General features: G+C 35.4%; 1 protein-coding gene across 1 annotated transcript in view; it reads right to left on the reverse strand.

Annotated features, from left to right (window-relative positions):
- Window positions 1–20,114, reverse strand: part of ADAMTS6 (ADAM metallopeptidase with thrombospondin type 1 motif 6) — a 265,952-nt gene that overhangs the window by 37,426 nt on the left and 208,412 nt on the right. Inside the window, exons 18-20 of the mRNA XM_029942319.1 lie at window positions 18,592–18,755; window positions 18,029–18,167; window positions 1,129–1,258 (exon numbers count right to left, since the gene is read on the reverse strand). Coding sequence (XP_029798179.1) covers window positions 1,129–1,258; window positions 18,029–18,167; window positions 18,592–18,755 — 433 coding nt within the window. The remainder of the gene's footprint in view (window positions 1–1,128; window positions 1,259–18,028; window positions 18,168–18,591; window positions 18,756–20,114) is intronic.

The following is a 20,114-nucleotide window of genomic DNA, read 5'->3' on the forward strand; positions in this document are numbered from 1 at the left end:
CAAGAGTTGCATGCTCTATAGAGGCACTTGGGTGGCTCAGTCAGTTAGTTAAGCAACCAAATCTTGATTTCAGCTAAAGTCATGATCTCACGGTTTGTGGGTTTAAGCCCTGCATCAGGCTCTGTGCTGGGATTCTCTCTCTGCCTCTCTTTCTGCCCCTCTCCTACTTGCACTCTCTCTCTCTCTTTCTCACTCTCAAAATAAATAAATAAACATTCAAAAAAGAGCCATCGGCCAGCTGGTTGGTTCAATTGGTTGAGTGTCTGACATCAGCTCAGGTCATAATCTCACTGTTCATGCGTTCCAGCCCCGCATCAGGCTTGCCACTGTCAAGGCAGAACCCACTTGGGATCCTCTGTCCTCAGCTCTCTCTGCCCTTCCCTGATTCAAGTGTGTGCTTGTGTGAGCGTGCTCTCTCTCTCCCTCTCTTTCTCAAAAATAAACATTAAAAACATAAGTCTTTAAGCCTTTAGGATAAATATCTGGAAAATATAGGACTGCACACCAATCTAATTTGTTTTATTGAATTTAAGATACCATTATTTCATGTACCATTAAGAAAGATAAAAATGTTGATTATTATTGTAACTAACACACTATTAATGGCAAGATGAGTCTCAATTTCCAAGATGTTAAAAAGTGAAAAGATATGTGCCTTGGAATTGATGAAATATGATGATTTCTAGCACTGTGTCAGATTAACCTACTGAAGTTCTTGCCTTTAAGGAGTTAACAACTGAAACCTATGGATAAATAGAAATCTTACTTCAGGGGCGCCTGGGTGGCTCAGTCGGGTAAGCATCTGACTTCAGCTCAGGTCATGATCTCATGGTTTGTGGGTTCAAGCCCCGCGTCGGGCTCTGTGCTGACAGCTAGCTCAGAGCCTGGAGCCTGCTTCAGAATCTGTGTCTCCCTCTCTCTCTGACCCTCCCCTGCTTGCACTGTCTATGTCTCTCAAAAATAAATAAAAAAACATGTAAAAAATTCAGTGAAAAGATATAAAAATCCACCCTCTGTGATGCTTTATCCCCTTTTCATAACACATAAATATGTTTCCAAATATGAATAGCTAATGCTTTTCTCTTTGCACTTAAAGAAAATAATTCTCCATTTCTTACTCTTACTTACTCAGGTGGGCAGGGCTCAGTGTTGCAGGCTCTTTGATTTTCAGGCGGCTTACTGTCAGGGTCACAGTAATTGTTCTGGACAATAGAGTTGTCATCCAATCTTTTACAGACCACCTCCTGTCTTTGGACACCTTAAGAGAAGGAGGACCTCATTAATTGAAGAGTAGTTTACTTTCCAGTAAGTTAGGTATGCATAGCTTTCCTCTGGGGAATCAACCTCACTGGATCGCTGCTGTCTTATCTGTTCCAGAAACACTTCACTGCTTCTCTAAAAAGGAGAGAAGTCCTGGTCATTATACTGCAATTTTAGGCAAAATTATTGTTCTCATATTTAGAAACATAACTGTTTTCCAGTTCAGAAAAGAAACTATTGGCAATTTTAAACAATTAATATTCCCACTTGTATATTCTTCTTCGTGCTTTCCTTAAAAAAAGAACAAAAAACAAATCCCCTCAACTTCATTTTTCCAAAATATAATCAGATAAAATGTATGAATATACATTTCAATGCAAAACAATGCTTGCATATCTATTTAAAAATAAAACAATAGGGACAAATTTACTTTTTGATATTTTATAGGAGAAATCCCATCAATTTAGTCTTTCTGAGGAACATATCACATTCACACATTTCATTCTTTTTCTTCCATTTATAAATTTATTCCTCTAAAAGCCCACAAGACCCAGAATTTAGAGGTTGCAGTGGGCCTCTTTTGCACTCCAATCCATTAGTCTGTTTGCTTTAACAGAGCTGGCCCCCTGTTGATTACACCATTGTCAAACAGAGATATTTCTTGAAATAGTAACTCAGGAGGTTATTATCTCAGTCTTAAAAATTAGTCTGTGTGACCTGTTTGTCACAGGTAAAAATACTCTCATTACAGAATTTGTAAAATTCTATATATTTGTTTATTATTTATTGGCAAAGATATCCACCACAACTTGCTCACATTTCACAAAATACAAAGACACACACAGACACACTCTTATTTGTAAACATCCCTGGTGAGTAGACTTTATGCAGTCTCATTTTCTCTTTAGTGTCGAGGAATCTAAAGAAGCAAAGCTAGGTATACCAAGATACCAGAGAAAAAGTAAAACTAAAAATAATGCTGTATGTTTCAGATCATATAGCAGACGCAGATTACTCCTGGAATTGGAAATAAATGCATAAACTATCCCCGACTCCCCAACCTCCTCTCTATAACCAGATAAACTAAATTACCCGCAAAGAGTTGTAAAAAGAGCATTAGCAATATCCAGAAAACCACAGCTTCACACCTAAGCAGACCCACATGAACCTATAGTTTTGCTTAGTTATTTTTTTTCCCCCCAGTTGCTTTTAATAGTACTCTAAAGAAAAAACTTTAATCTCAGTTTAGGGAAATCAATGTGAAATAGGATCATTCACGGAAGGAAATTGTCACCTTTAGAGTCATACAGCAAATGTTTCTCCAAGATCCCCTTAAAAGTTGTGGAAATTCTGCAGGTGGAAGTGCCTCAGGCATCATGCAATGCAAACTTTTAACTAAACAAGAAAGGGAAATCTATGTCTCCAATTGGGTGAATTACCAAATCCTGTAGCTTCCAAGATGGTGGTGAGCAGTTGAAGAAGGTATATTTTACTGTTTGTGGTGACCCGAGGCTCTTACTAATCTCTTTCAGTAAGTTTTATAGGTTTTCCTAAATTTAGGGGCCTAAAATGTAGCCAAAAACTTACTGGCAAAATGTCTTAGAATATGTATTATATTCATTCCCTCCTAACTCCTAGAATAGGCCACATCTCGGTTTATGTGACAATAGTTTGGAATTTTTTAACTATTAAACTTTAGATTCTTGAGGGAGAAATGATTCACGTCAGGCATAGCTGTGATCCATTCACAGATGTTCCACAATATTCATCAGCTAGCTCCCCATTGTGTCATTCCAGTGGGCAGATAACTAAGTCCCTGTGACCCACCTAGACAGAAATCTCCACCATTAGTCATAGGGGTCAACTTCCACTGCCACAGTTCTTCCACCCAGTTCAATATGTTGTTCCTATCAGGAAGAGCAGGGGGTTATTTTTATAAGTTACCATGGTTATGTTTTTTTCAAAGTCATTCCAATATGATTATACTTGGAGAGGGGAGACTCAAACCACCCACTTACACGGAGGACTTAAACAAATTTACTCAACTTTGACAATGATGTGTAATAATTAAAAAAAAAGCTGATTTGCAACAAGTTGTCATTCAATTTAATATGTTGGCTGTTTTTCAAAAAAGAAAAAACATTTTCAACACTACCAAATGGAACTGAGGTTGCTGTGCATCAGTGCCAGAAACATCAACTCAGTTTCTACAGGTTAAGAGAAAATTCTACTTCCTTTAACTTAAGCCTAGAAACGTTGTGTGGTTATAATTACATTAGTTTTTTAAAGTAGCCTTTATTGTAAAAGAAAGGCCTCTGCAATTTGAATCATAGGTGAGATATTACTATATATATTATTATAAGTAAAATTTATATTATTAGATCTTAAGATAAATTCTAGCCAAGTAGGTTTCTTGAAAAAACTTAACTAAATAACATTAATTGTTGAAAATTTGGAAGAGAAACAAACCACAAGCAACAAAATAAAAAATATCCATAGTCTCATATCTTTGTTCTGGATCTTTATTTTTAAGGCTATTTTGCACTTTGGTAGGATCCAGTAATTAGTTTAAAATTACATAGTACACAAACTAAACATGCCAGCTAAATGTGATTGATAAGTCATTCATTCATGCATTCATTCACTCACTCATTCAACAGAGAATGGTTACCTAGTATAAGAAACTGTGCTTATTAAGAGATACTGAACTAAGTGCTAAGAATTACAAACTGACTTAATTTTGGTCATGCCTTTCAAACTTCTTAAAATCAAGAATTAGGATATTGTAGGGTTCACTTCAGTTTCATAATTTCAGAACACTATTTTTTATGAAGTAAAAATTAAAGCCCTGAATAAACAGCTAAAATTACTCTTTATTTCATGAAGATGAATTTTTTCCTTGCAGTTTTCTTTTATTAATTTTCTTCTAAAATGTGCTATTAGACAGTGTGGTATTTCACATTCAAGAACTGATTACACCAGTAAGTTATTCCAAATTTTCTGACGCTGCTAAACTATCTTCCTACAACAGCATAAAAATCCCCTTCCAGCCTTTAACCCTACACTTGACAGATTCACAGATATTTTTCTTTTTAAATTAACAGCAATTGGATAACTTTAAACCAATGTACCTAATTTAGGATGGATTTTGAAACATATTTTGGGACTAAGGGAAATGCAAGTTTTAGGAATAGAAAATAGAAAATACAGATAAACTGGAAGTAATCTAAACTAAGTCAACAAGAAAAATGATTGAGTTTAGAATCTTTTTATATGATCAAGCCTCTTATACATAGCTTCTTTTAAGGTAATCTTAGGTAAATGGGGGAGGGAATCTAAGGTAAAATGGGGTGACTGCCCTGCTCACACTCTTTCTCCCTCTCTCAAAAATAAACATTAAAAAATATTTTTTAAGTAACATAATCTGTAAAACACTACTAAGAAGTTTATTTAAATCCTGTTGGAATAATTACATCCAGCTACACAAAGTAACTGTGCTTTCAAATCTAAAGACTTAAAGTTTATAACCAAAAAACATAAAATGTCCACATGACTAGTCAGTATATGCACAATCAAAAACAAAGTTCTAGTAACTTAGTGTCCATATCCCCTGGAATATACAGATGATCCGCAGTATTGAATTTGGCAAATTTAAAACCACTAATTGCATTTTATTTATTTATTTTATTTATTTTAAAAAAATGTTTTTATTTATTTTTGAGAAACAAAGACAGGGCAAGCAGGGGAGGGTCAGAGAGAGAGAGAGGGAGACACAGAATCTAAAGACAGGCTGCAGGCTCTGAGCTAGCTGTCAGCACAGAGCCTAGCGTGGGGCCCGGACCCATGAACTGCAAGATGGTGACCTGAGCCGAAGTTGGATGCTTAACTGACTGAGTCACCAAGGTGCCCCTGCATTTTATTTTAAAACAGCACTGGCATGCAAATTCTATACCTATTTTTAATTTAAAGTCACCCCTATTCCATGCTTAAAAAATCATGGTTTCATATCACAAAATTTAAGCACAAAGATGCCATTACCAGTACATATTTACTTAAAACTCTCTAAAATGGGTGTATCCTATATAGAGATTTTTATTTTGCTTATCAAAGAGTCAAATATGATGGTTCTTCTTTGTTTTTAATGTTTTATTTATTTTTGAGAGAGCGCATGTGAGAGAGAGAGAGAGAGAGAGAGAGAGCAGGGAAGGGGCAGAGAGAGAGGGGAAGAAGAGAATCCAAAGTGGGCTCTGTGCTGAAAGAAGCAAGCTTGATGTGGGGCTTGAACTCACGAAACATGAAATCATGAAGTTGGAAGCTCAGCCATCTAAGATACCCAGGCACCCCCCAAAAGTGATGGTTCTTAACACTGAAACATAACTTTTCATTTTAGTCTGTAAATTTTAATTTATCAGGTCTTATATTTAATATTTAATTGTCAGCTGACAGTTAAAAATTACAGATTATCTATTTTCTTACCAAAGGTTCTCTTTTCCAGTGAGGACTACAGAAATTAATCACTGCTCTAGCTATGTATTAGAAAATGGCTTTTAGTATTTTGAAATAGCATATGCCCTAGGAAAACAATCAAGAAGTCCAGTAAGCTGCAATTAAGTCCTGGATGGAATCTTTCATCCACTGTGCTTACTCTAGGAGATGTTGATAGTTCAAATGAAGAACATAGGATCTTGGGCTTAGCAGCTACATTCCTAGGACCAATCCTGACTGAAGGCTCCAGAGACCACAGTGCCTCTCATTTTCCTTGCCTCCTTTCCAATCCCTTCTCTATTCCACTTATAAGCTGCTCAATGTTCTCAAATCCCATCTATCTCTTATTTCAGAGAATTAAATAACTTTATAAACTCATTTGTAACAATATTTGGAACTACATTGCCTTTCATAGAACAGTTGATTGTTTTAAAAGTAGAGAGGTGGGCATTCGATGCACATAACCCGTGTCACTCTTTCAAGTGAAATTCAGGCAGTAATTTAACTCAAAAAATATATGGGGGAGATTAAAGACAGGAGAAAGATTTTCTAGGTCTTTTCAAATATACTCTTAAGTCTCAGCATTCCTGAGCTAGACCACTTAGCTGGTAAGTGAGCAATCTATACCCATATGTGATAATGGAAAGAGAGGTATAAACGCATCCTTGGGATTGAGAGGCTAACCACCATCTAGGTAATCTAACCTAGTGGCATAACTCGTCATACCTACCCAAGAAACAGTTTCTGAAGAGGAAGAGGTGGGAGGGAATGTTAAAAGAGTTAGAGCTTATACTACAAATGTGATGATGGCTAAGGCAACAATTTGCTTAACCACAGCATCTATAAAGTAGCTAGTAACCGAGACAACACTATATAACGATAATATACAGAGCACATGGCCAGGAATATTAATTTAACCTAAATCTTCACTGTAGATAGAGTCCAAAGAGCAACAAGAACCAAGGAGGGAAAAGAAGTCTCTCTGCTCTGCCTCTCACTGATGGAATCTGGCTCTTCTACTGTGTGACCATTGGCCAGACACAAGATTTGCAGGGCAGAGTAAAGCCTATCTGCTATGATCTATCAACTGGTACCAAGGGTACCAATCAGTTCCACTCATATGCCTCTCCTTCCGAAGTTCCTCATGCTAATTTTTATCTTTCAAAGGCTTCCTTTCTCATCTTTTCCTTGTGTCCTAAGAAGGACTAGATGTTCCAAGGAAATATAGGATTATTTGTTTAAAAAAAAACATTCAATTCTAAAATATTATATTTTTCTTTGAAGGATTTTATTTTCAAGTAATCTCCATACCAAACATGGGGCTTGAACTCACAACCACAAGATCAAGGGTCACATGCTTTACCAACTGAGCCAGCCTTTTAAAGTTTTTCTTTTAATTACATATAGCACCTCTTTCTTTCTTAGAATCAAGCAGTAAATACTTCAGATTTGAGTTATACAAAAGCTGTACAGCTTTTAAACTAAAATATTTCCCCAAGTAAAAAAATGTGATGAGTAATATCAGAATATTAATATTAATAGAATAAAATTGAGATGATGATGTTTACCATTAAAAAATGCTTAATTTTTTTTCAAAAGCATTTTATGGATAATGCCTTGTAAAGATGCATACAATTATGACTGTTAAAAATTCTAATTTGGACAGAATTTTTGTGAAGTGAAGCATGACCTGTGACACACAAGTCATTAATAGGAATGCACTTAAACTTTGCTTTCAGCCTTACTCAAGGTTTTCAGTGAGTGAACATGTATGCAGGCCTGATCATGTTAGGGAAGACTATAATCTCTAAAGCAACAGAAATGAGGAGAAATAAGGAAAACAGCACTAGGGGAAATGTTTTGGGTTAGCAGAGATTTTTTGCTTTCAGCTATATATCCTAGCATAAGAGAAAATGCAGAGTAAACAGTAAAAACGGTCAGGTTATCAAATCAACTTTCATGTGTAAGACTTTTGACATTATGTTGGAAAGCTTAAATAATATTGAAAATACACAGAACTTAAATTAAATTAAATTTTAAATGTTTTACATAAGGGAGGCCATATGCTTAAGTCAAAAGATAAATAGAAATAATTATTATAGATAAATAAGTGAGCAAACATATTAACTTCCAGGACTGTGAACCAAATAAGAGCAGGAGTTTGTCTAGAGAAGTTACTCCTCTTAAGGGCATGCTGTATGAGAACCGAGTCAGGTGTAACTGATGGCTGCAGAGCCTAGGCTTTCGGGAGCTGGGATGTTCACAAGTGATCTGCCATGATGCGTGGTCCAGCTAAGCCCATATATTACAGGGTACTCTTCCTTCCTAACATTGAAAATGACTAAAAGAAGAGGATGGTGGGAGAAAGTGGATAGGGGAAAGCCATGGGCAGTGCAATGACAGAACACTGTCTAGTCCCACAAGTATTTTATATTTCAAATACCAAAGAGAAAATATGGCAACAATAAACAGCTAAATGCACATCTTTATTCTTTCTAAATCCAAGTCAGTTTTTATAAGGGGTTGTATTATTAAAAATATTACAGTGATCTATTTTGTGTCTAAGTTGGTATATATAGGAATCAAACATAAAATGACTTTCATAGCTTCAAACAATAGTACATTGTCTAACTTCACACAGAAATTATCTTTTATAGGGAGTTTTTCTTAAAAAGTAATTATATAACTATATTTCTTAAAATAAAATGGCAATGAATAAAGTGCTTTTAATTATTCAAAGTAAAATTTCCACCTGTTATCTTTTACTTATCTGAAAGTAACTTTTGGATGGTAAATCCTAAATCAAAGAGAAGCAAATGTAGTTATGATTCAATTTCTTAATGTATTTCATACTTAATTTCAATCTCAAGTCTACTCTGAATTTTGAGAAACAACTGGATCTTGCTTTCCTCTCTGCTCCATCTTGGGATTCCTCCACTTTAAGTTTGTGTCATAGTTAACAGTGTAGACGTCCTTTATAAGCTGTAATACATGTTAGTTATTACTGTGATGTTGTCTATAAAAGTCAACTCTGGAAACACTTGTTTGAGGCACATTCTGTTAACTCACTAATACTGTGAACTGACCATTATTCATGATGTTAAACATGTTAGGTATGTTGGGAGAGAGGGAGAGAAAGAGAGTCCCAATCTCAAGCAGTCTCCAAGCTCAGTACAGAGCTTGCCATGGGCTCAATGTCACAACCCTGAGATCATGACCTGAGCCAATATCAAGAGCCAGGTACTCAACCAAATGAATTAGTCACTCAGGCACTCCGAACATGTGACTCTTGGTTTCAGAGGTGTGAATTCGAGCCCCATATTGGAGGTAGAGATTACTTAAAAATAAAATCTTTTTTTTAAGTTTATTTATTTTATTTTGAGAGAGAGAGGGCATGGGGCAGGGGAGGGGCAGAGAGAGAATCCCAAGCAGGTTCCGCACTGTCAGTACAAGCCTGATGCAGGATTAGAAACTCAGCAAACAAACTGAGATTATGACCTGAGCTTAAATCAAGAGCTAGAAGAGTTGGATGCTCAACCAATTGAGCCACCCAGGTACCTCTAAAAATAAAATCTTAAAAAAAAATGTTAGAAATCTTAGAATTAGCAAAGAAATTAAATGGACATCTGTGAAAATGTAAGGCATTTATCTGTTTGGTACTATGAGAGCTATTCCCTTTCAATCAGGTATTAATATTAGCATAAAGATTGCATTATCTTTTTTCTAATAATTACTTTTTAAAGACAATTTAAAAATTGTTATGTTATAAGGGAATAGTATACTTTTAAGGGTACATTATGCTTGTGTTATGTCATTTCTGAAAATGAAATATATAACATGAACATATAGTGTTTCCATAAAAACAATGTAGAAATATCCAACATTTTAAAGAGGCAAAGGCAGGGGCGCCTGGGTGGCTCAGTCGATTAAGTGTCTGATTTTGGCTCAGGTCATGATATCATGGTTTGTGGATTCGAGCCCTGTGTTGGGCTCTGTGCTGACAGCTAGCTTAGAGCCTGAAGCCTGTTTTGGATTCTGTGTCTCCCTCTCTCTCTGACTCTCCCCTGCTCATGCTCTCTCTCTCTCTCAAAAATAAATAAAAACATTAAAAAAAATAAAGAGGCCAAGGCAATCTGCATGATTGAATAAACCTGAAAAGTCTGTCATTAATAAATGGAATAATGTAGATGTATAGATTATTATATAAACTTGTTAGGTAGTAAATTACAAAGAAGAATTTGCTATACAGTCTTTTTAAATATTTAGGGCTTAAAAAATTGTTTTTCATTCTTGTTCTTCCTTTTTTCTTTCTTATTCTTTTTTTTCTTTCCTTTAATCACCTACCAATCTTAATCTGAATTAACAGAGATAGAGAAAGGAAACATATTTAGTACATATCAGAAGGAAAACTTAATACAGATAGTAAGGAATATTTTACACTAGCATCCTCCAGTTCCTTAACTGGAAGTTCAGAAGAGGCTCTAATTTGAAACACTGAACATTATCATGATCCTGATAAAGGAGTTTACCTGCATTTTTTCTTTTATAAAAAGAAATTCAATCCTTTAATCGGAAGGAAGAGAGATGACTAATTTTTATCCACTTTAATGACACTAAATTTTAACCTAAGTCAAGAATTCCCAAATTTTCTTGATTCATGACACCATTGTCTCAGTAATTTTTTCACAACCCTCATAGGCGGAAAAAATTTTTTAAAAACTAAGAGTTTTATGCACCAAGTAGTTAGGTCCAAACAACTTAGTAATAATCAGTGTGGTGTATGACCGATGTCACTGTGTTACCATTGAAAATACACAATATTCTGCTGTGCCTTTTGGGAGTCTGCTGCAGTGTTTCGGGGCATCATGGTGCAGTTTGAAAACCATGGGCCTACATCAGGAAAATATAAAATAGTAGTAGCTGGAAACTATATAAAGCATTTAAAAATATTAAAGAGTAGAAACAAGGTTCAATATTCATAAGAATTCAGATGAATTAGGTGAAATCACAAAAGAAGTCAATTAAAAAATTTGTCCACATGAGAAAGAAGAAACATAGAGTATTTTTTAAGTTTATATGCTATTCATGTGCGCAGGCATGCGCGCGCGCGCGCACACACACACACACACACACACACACACACACACACACAACTTAAGATGACATCCAGGGAAGAAAAAGAAAAAGAAACAAAATAAGCATGAAATATATAAGAAAAATTAATTAGACTATGTAAATGTAAAACAATGATGAAATTTTATTTTTTAATTTACTTTTAAAAATATAATTCATTGTCAAACTGGTTTCTATACAGCACCCAGTGGTCATCCCAACAAGCGGCTTCCTCAATGCCCATCACCACTTTCCCCTGCCCCTCATCTATCCTTAGTTTGTTCTCTGTATTTAAGAGTCTCTTATGGTTTGCCTCCCTCCCTCTCTGTAACTTTTCCCCCCACCTTCCCTTCCCCCATGGCCTTCTGTTAAGTTTCTTAAGATCCATATATGCATGAAAACATATGGTATTTGGTTTTTTCTGACTGACTTCACTTAATATAATACTCCTCCAGTTCTATCCACGTTGCTGCAAATTGCAAGATTTCATTCTTGCTCATTGGCAAGTAGTATTCCATTGTATATTTAAACCACATCTTCTTGATCCATTCATCAGTTGATGGCCATTTAGGCTCTTTCCATAATTTGGCTATTGTTGAAAGTGCTGCTATAAACATTGGGGAATATGTAAATAATGGCAAAATTTTAAATGGTCAATAATAATTGATCAGAAACCTTCTCGAATAACTCCATAGTATATGTATGAAAAATCTGTATTTTGATCTTCAAATAAAATCAAAATTGCCTGTAAAAATAAACCTGTCTTCTCCCTCCTCCTCAATCTTAATATAGCTTTAGCTTATCTTTTTCTCCCTGATCTGCCTGCCAAGCAATGTTCAACAAAGAGATGCCTCTGATTATCAGCAGAACCTTGACCAAAATGACTTCTTTAGTATGAAATCTTTGTACTCTTACATAGAGAGAAAGAAAACCCTAGAAAAATAAATTTAGAGACAATAATCAGAAGTGTCAATAGAGAAAAATTGCAGATCAAAGACTGTATATTTAGGGTATAAGTTTAAAACTAGTACATATAAAATATTTATGTATTTCTGACTTTTATTTGTACCACAAACAAAGCATTCTTAAGATCTTTTTAATAGAACAGGTGTAAACCTGAATGCAACAGTACAGCATGGATTCTTAGTTAATTGGCTTTGGAAGGCTTTGCTTTAAAACCTAAGGGTTTTAAATAAGAGGAGGGGTTAAAGAGACTTTGGCATAGAAAGAGAATGGCTTAAATGGTGGGAAATGAGAGCACATCCAGAAATGAAGGGAAGGAAATTATCATGAATACTATCTGTTGGCATTTTGCAAAGATTCATTCCCTAATGAAACAAAAATTTCCTAAAACAATAGATGACCTTCTCTAGAACTATGTCACAAGCAGGAAAAAAATGTTATTGGTTTTCATAAATATTGAGTTAAAACAGGAGCAATATACCTCTGACTTATAGGTCTAAATTAAAGTTGGTTGACTATATATTCACTTATTCATTGTAACTCCGTAAGTACCACAAAAATTTGAAATTAGAGGAAAACTTCAGAAAACCTACTTAGCACAATTTCACTAGATCTTAGGCAGAAGGCTGAGAACCAATACTTAACACAGTTTCAGCCAGTTTTTATTTAAAAAAAAATTTTTAATGTTTATTTACTTTTGAGAGAAAGAGAGAAACAGAGGCACGAGTGGGGGAAGGGCAGAGAGAGACCAAGTCACAGAATGTGAACCAGGATCCAGGCTCCCAGCTGTCAGCGCAGAGCTGGATGTGGGGCTCGATCTCACTCAGGGACCATGAAATCATAACCTGAGTCAAAGTCAGATGCTTAACTGACTGAGCCAGCCAGGCGCCCCAGTTTCAGCCATTTTTAAAAACATTGATTAGATGCTTATAAATGATCCATCAAGTAAAGAAGAAAGCATGTAAATAAACTGGAAAAAAAAAAAAGCTTTCTAAAGGCATATCTAAACTGATGATCACACTAAAGAAAATTATGAAATTTAGTGTAATTCTACTACATTTTCACTCTCTCTTCTGATGTCCCATTCTACTGTCCAACCACAGATACTTATAAATAAATCTCATTAACTTTTGCATTTAACTAGTAACTAATTAAAAACAAAGATTTGCATTAATGCTACTAATGGCATTTGTATCTGAATGTAAATTATTTGAATACTAAATAAGCTTTCCATCAGCCTCAATGGCAGTATTTCTTTTTTTTTCTAGTAAGACTATATTTATTCAATACCCTAGTAAAATTTTTAATTATAAGTATCTAACAATACACAAAAAGCACAAAACAGATTTATAGATTTCTAATATATTAATACAAAGTATATGACTACATACAGCACATCCTATAGGCAAAGGTGTGGGAGGGCAAAGAGAAGACTGTGGTTGAGGTCTAGTAATGAATAAATAAATACAGAAGTAGATATGATCCATGTCACAGTATATTCTACCACAAATGCTCTAGCCAAAATGTACAAAAAAGTGTTTTTCCAAAATAACAGGAGAAAGATGAAAATGGCTGAAACTATGTAGTCTGTGCATACGGTGGCTTATAGTTTTTCAATAGCAGTATTCGTAATCTTGGCTGCACAGGAGAATCACCTAGGGAGTTTTTGAAAATTGGATGCCCCAGTCACATTCCCAACAAATTAAATCAGAATTTCTGAGGTCAAGCCCAAGCATCAGAATTTTCAAAGTTCTCTAGGTGATTTCAATGTAGGACCAAAGTTAAGAACCATTCCTTGAGGTAAAGCATTTGAAGAAATAAAATTTCAAACTAGTGAAGGAGGGTTGTTTTTTGAGTAGAGATATATCTATCATGTTGCTCTATGAAGGTCACCAACTTGTGGAAAAGCTCTATTCAAGATAAGGGACCATCTTTATTAAGAGAGAATGCTACATTTAAATAATCACTAGATAGGGGTGCCTGGGTGGCTCAGTTGTTTGAACATCCACCTTCAGCTCAGATCGTGATCTTGTGGTTTATGACTTTGAGCCTTGCATCAGGCTCACTGCTGTCATAAGGAGTAGGCTTCAGATCCTCTTTCCCCTCTCTCTGCTCCTCCCCCATTCACACACACTCTCTCATAAAATAAGAAATTAAAATTAAAATAAAAGAAATAAAAATCACTAGACATTCAATTTCTAAGCCTTGATTTTGAGAAGTTACTTCGCTTGGGTTTTATCTATATAATAGGAATAATAATAGCAATGCTTAGGCTCATGGTACTGTTGATGATCAAATACAACAAGGTACCATAAAATATTTTATAAACTATTACATTATTATTACATGGCTGGGCAGTAGATCCATTTATCACTAAAAATACTATCTGTAATATAGATTACAACTGTAATATGGATTACTACCTAAATGATTTGCCACTTTGTTTTAATAAGCATTTACCTTATGAAATCGAAGTCTCTGGCTCAATGTTTCTTAAAGTATGGTTCCTGAAGCAGAAGCACCAGCATCAGTAGCACCTGGATATTTGTTACACGTGCAAATTCTTGGTGTCTATTGCAGACCTACTGATTCGGAAACTAGAGGCAGAACCTAGCAATCTTGTTTGAACAGGATATCCAGGTGATACTGACGTTCAAATCAGAGGACCACATATCCAGCCAAATATTAGTAAAAAGCAAGTGTATATGACTAAAATCAAAGGATAAATACACAGTATTTGTTATTTTAATTTTTAAAAGCTATACTGTGAAGACACAGTAGCATAAATTACTACTTTAAAAAAAAGCCTTTAAATCTTTGTATTTAAAAATAATATAATTCTCTCTACCCAGCCAAACTTTCAATTAACACATTAATCATGAATACAGTGGTAATATATAAATTTGAGATCAGATAAATCACAGAGTATTTAACACTGTGGGTAAGAAACAAAACTCTAGGAGGAGTTAACAGTGGTTCAGAAGATAATTAAAATTTAATTCAGTGGACTTGGGTTTCTCTAAGAGAAAGAGTTACAACTGTATCTTAAAAATCACATTCTTCCTGAAGACAACACCCCATAGCATCTCAATGTTCTTATTCAGGCTCAGGAAGTGTTTCATCATTTACTCAGAGAAAAGACCATTACTTAGACTGAATCATCAGCAATGCTTCCTACAGCATTAGATTTATCATTGGGTCTGCTAAGCAACAGAAAAACAGTCTCAAAACTTCTTATCTTAAAAGATATCATAAGAGAAAGCTATCAACAATGCTCCCAAATTCTAACCTTTTTTATTTACCACTAATAAAACACATGCAGGACAGTCATAAGTGAGAACACAGAAGGGGCTTGTAAGATTGCAATAGAAAGCTCTTTGAGATCTTGCATGTTTTCTCTTTCTCCATTTTTAAAAGTTTTGGTGTCCTCAAGATACCTAGCACCACCCGGAAAGATGAGACTGAAATATTCCAATTAAGAACTGCCACTTCTGAAGAAAATTAACAATTCTAAACTCTCAATTCCTACATTGGAAAAAAACTACTTAATTCCTTTTGCTCATCCACTCATCTATAAATATTTATTGAGTGAATACTGTATTCCAGATAGTGTTCTAGATGCAAAATGAGTCTAGAGAGATGCACAGATGTCAGTGAGGGAGGTATAGATTTTTTGTGTCTGGGTTTCAATTTCTCAGTCAACCAAATCGGTAGTATTCAAACTCGAGCAAGCATCACAGTCACCTGGACAGCTTGCTAAAACATAGACTGTGGAGGCCAATTCAGAGTTTTATTCAGTAGGTCTGAGATGGGGCCCCCAAATTAGCACTGCTAATAAATTCTCCGGTGATGTTGATGCTGCTGGTCCAGCGACCACAATTTGAGAACCACTTACCAAGCCAGACAAGTTGCAGCTCTTCACACTATCCTGCCAACAAGTACTGTACATGTCTCTTCCAAAGAAGGCAATGGCCTCATGACTGCTGTCATACTCACACACAAATGAGCAGAATTCCAGTTCCCAGAACCACCTCAAATATCTAGGATCAGTGGCTCCAGAACAAAACAAAGAAGTACAAAAAATAGAGAAAATTCTCTTTTCAGGGCTTTTCTCCTTCTTTGTTTTTCTTTTTGTTTTATCCCCTACCACAAGAAATCATTTTTGTATTATGATTTCTCAATGCAATTGTTATGGAAAAGAATAAAACTCTAAAAATTTTCATACATCTTTAATACAATCAAAGTTTTTCTTCTAAATTCAGTTCTTAGAGCCTAACCCCCACCCTTTTTGTTGAACTATCTCCCTTTTGAACAAAAGAATCCTAGGGTTAGAAGGAATACTGAGAATTCACTTAATCCCTCCTTGGCCTCAGACAAGACTCTGTCTAAATCATCCCCAAATATAGCAATTTTCAGTACAAAGATGAACAGGCACTAAGAATTTCTCATTCAACATTCTGTCACAGACTTGAAGATACTAATATGCTTTTCTTCAGCCTTCTCTTCTCCAAGCTAATCAACCTCAACATTTAGACTTTCCTCATTAGACTTCCTAAACTTTATTTTGACTCTTCCTTAATAATTTTATCCTACCTTATACTTCAGGGTCTTTATGTATATGCTGTTATCATGAAGACTTTTTTTTGGTATGTGAAAGGGATAAAGTTAATTTATAGATTGAATAAAAATGAATTTATTGGAACAAAGAAAGATATCTGTATAAATGCCATCAAAATATAATAAAATGGCATTCACTTCAACAATTAATTTCAAATATCTTTTACTTTATTAAAATACATCGTAATGCTTTATAGTTTTTAGAACTTTATATTATAAATCACTAGCCATTTCACACATAAAATGTGCAGGAATTAGAGATCTTTTAAAATATGCCACAAATTATGTATAACCATGTTTCATGACACCTCACACAGGAGAAGAAATTATTAATATTATTAATTTGTGGGTTTTTTGATGTTTTATATAGTGTTTACTACTGAAGTTGGAGTTATAGCTAACAATGATTTAATTCTGTATGAGTCTAAAAAAACTGAATATGTTATATAATAATCATTTCTGTGAAAATAATTTCTCCTAGTCAAGCCTTGAAAATCCGAGGTGTTTAGAAATTCAGCAAGTACAAGACAAGAGAGGATAAAGTCCATGTTAAATCATATGTTTCTGGGCAGTTTAGAAAGGGATCAGAGGTAATGCATTGGAAATGGGGTAAAATGGGATGATTCACTTTATTTCTATTTCTTCCATTCTAAATATCACTATTCAAAATCAATCTTTCTTTTTGGAATGGTGAGGTGCTCTAGCCCAGCCTAGGCAGGCCTGTTGGACAGGGTTGTTGCCTTGTCTATTGGGACCAAGGTGTACGGTGGAGGCGATGCATTTAGTCTCCAGAGAGAAGGAAGATGCTGCTTGCACAGCACTTCTACTCACCAGTCCATGCAGCAGCAAGGGTGTTGGCTTTGAAGGAAGCCAACTGTCCTGCTCTCCCAGCCAGAGGTAAAGAATTGCATTGGTGGCCACTAGAGGGAGGAGGATTAGGAATAGAGTAAATTGTGGGGAAAAGGCACCCATGAAAAACGCACATGGGACAACCAACACATCACCAACCACCGCCTAGCAGCTACCTCTCTGAGGGACTATAATGGGGTCAGCATACACCATTAACCCAGAGACCCAGACACCAGGAATTATCATAGTATCCCAGTATATAGCCCCTTAACTTTGATGGCTGGAGAAGGGAGTTTGAATAGGTTTATGGGAAACACACAAGCACACAAACACAGACACGCTAGCACACAGACATACATTCTCATCCCCCATTACAAGAAGTTGCATCTGTGCCGTCTGATTCTTGCTCATTTTCTTATTTAAAACTCTTGATGTTGTTTACCAAGAATGTGATCACCGAGAGCAATCAGCCCACCTTCAAGATAGTCTTGGGAGAAGCACCAGCAGAGACACTCATTGTGCCAAGATGTATTTTACCAACAAATCTGTACAAATTACATGAGGTTAAAAACAAATGGAATATAATATAATTAAAGCAAACTTTCTTTTCCTAAATTACAGCTTGAAGCAAACCTGCAAGAAATGTTTCCAATTAGCTTCTTTAGCAAACACAAAGCATAGCTCAGAATATATCGTGCTTTCCGTTCTGCCCTCTGGGTGGGCTGCCTAGTGGGTGTCTTACCTCCCGCACAAGTAGCTGAGCATTCTGACCAAGGCTGATGATTCCACGTAAAGCCAACTTCATTGTCTCCACTGCCGGTCCGAGTGATGGGAACATTGAATTTAAACCTAATTCCCAAATTCTGTTCCTGAAGCAGAACCTGCCATTGAAAATAACTGGTGAAGATAGTTAAAATACAATGAGGCTTCATTCAGATATTTATTATTTCTTTTGAAGAAGAAAATGTCATAAAGTAAGTCTCATAGGAAATTTAAGATAACTTTTAGAACACATGCACTTATACTGAATTTTCTCCCCTCATTTTCATGGGTAATTTAGAGGCATTTTCCTCATCTGTCTTGTTTGGTTATAAAAATATTGTTCAAGTAGGCACAGAAAAATAGTCATAAAGAAGGAGCAATATGGCCTAACCTGACACAAAATTTTATACCCCTGGGCAAACCATTTTACCTTTATTAACCTTAATTTCACCACCTATAAAACAAACATAATAAAGCCTGCTCCTGTGTACCTCACAGGGCAAATAACAAGCAGTAGAAATTAAGAGGCAAGGACACATTTACCATGACAATGAGATTTTCCGAGGTGGGACCTAGAGCTTCCAAGGATTCTGGTTCATCAGTTGGTCTCTTGTAGTGAAAAGCTGTCCCAGCAACATCAAACTTCCTAGGCCAGTCAATAGTCCAGGCACCATTAATATAATAATCATCTCCTTCGGATTTCAAAGCTAAAGAAAAAAACCACAGTCTACCTAAAAATGTGAAATGTCATTTGCCACAGTGCCACTTATTAACTGCACTGGAGTGTACAATAATATTCATTTCCACTTAGAGATGGGATTCTTTCTTTCGCTCTTTCTTTCTTTCTTTTCTTCCATCTTTATTTTTGAGAGAGAGAACAAGCAGGGGAGGAGCAGGGAGACAGGATCTGAAGTGGGCTCCTAGCCAATAGTAGAGAGCCTGACATGGCGCTTGAACTCACCGTGAGATCGTGACCTGTGCCGAAGTCACTTAACCCACTGAGGAACCCAGGTGCCCCTTGACCATTTTCTTAAATACAAAATAATGTGATAATTTTCCATGTGAATGTCAAGAAGATATTAAGTATTTATAATGTCATTAATAAAAGGAAAGGAAAAATTTAAATGGAGGAATAAACACATAGAACTAGCATGGGGAATTATAACAAAATCAATAATTGGTGATGAGAGTGAGAGTAGGAAGTAGCCTTTCTTGTCTAAAACTTAAAATGATAATTATGCAATACGAGGTGAAGAGAACTTGTGGTACTATCATACAGACAGATAGAACAATGGAACCAAACAAACAGTTAAGAAACAAACCCAAGCACATATGGGAATTAGTATACGACAAAGGAAACATTAATCGACATGATACAACAAAAGAAACATTAACTAGGGAAATTAGTAAAGGAAAGCTAATAAGAAATGGTACTAAACAAAAGACTAACCTTTTGAGAAAAAAAAGAGGAATTGCTGAATTTATATCTCATTCCTTAAATGCAAATAAATGCCGTAATTCCACTCTTAGGTATAAAACCAAAAGAAATGAAAACAGATACCAAGACAAATATTTGTAAACACATGTGCATAGTAGTACTATTTCCAATAGCCAAATGTGGAAACAACTCAAATGTCCACCAATTGTGATATATAGAATACAGTGGAATATTATTCAGCCATTAAAAGGAATGAAGTATTGACACATGCTCCAATGAAAATAAACATCAAAAATAATAGGCTAAATGGAAGAGGCTAGGCAGAAAACGTTATGTACTATATGCTTCCATTTAATGAAATATTCAGAACAGGAAAATCCATCAAGAGAAAAAGCAGATTGGTGGTTGCAGGGGTGGAGGAATAGAGAGTAACTGCTTCATGGACACACAGGGTTCCTTTTGAGGAGACAAAAATGTTTTGGAATGTACTAAATATCAGTAAAATGTTCACTTGAAAACGATTATATTCTATTACATGAATTTCACTTCAATAAAAACAGTGAAAAAATGAGATAAAAAACAAATGCCAGATGGGTAAGTATTTAAATGTAAACAAAGTTAAATAATA

Source organism: Suricata suricatta, chromosome 6 (assembly GCF_006229205.1).
Source record: "Suricata suricatta isolate VVHF042 chromosome 6, meerkat_22Aug2017_6uvM2_HiC, whole genome shotgun sequence".
NCBI lineage: Eukaryota > Metazoa > Chordata > Mammalia > Carnivora > Herpestidae > Suricata > Suricata suricatta.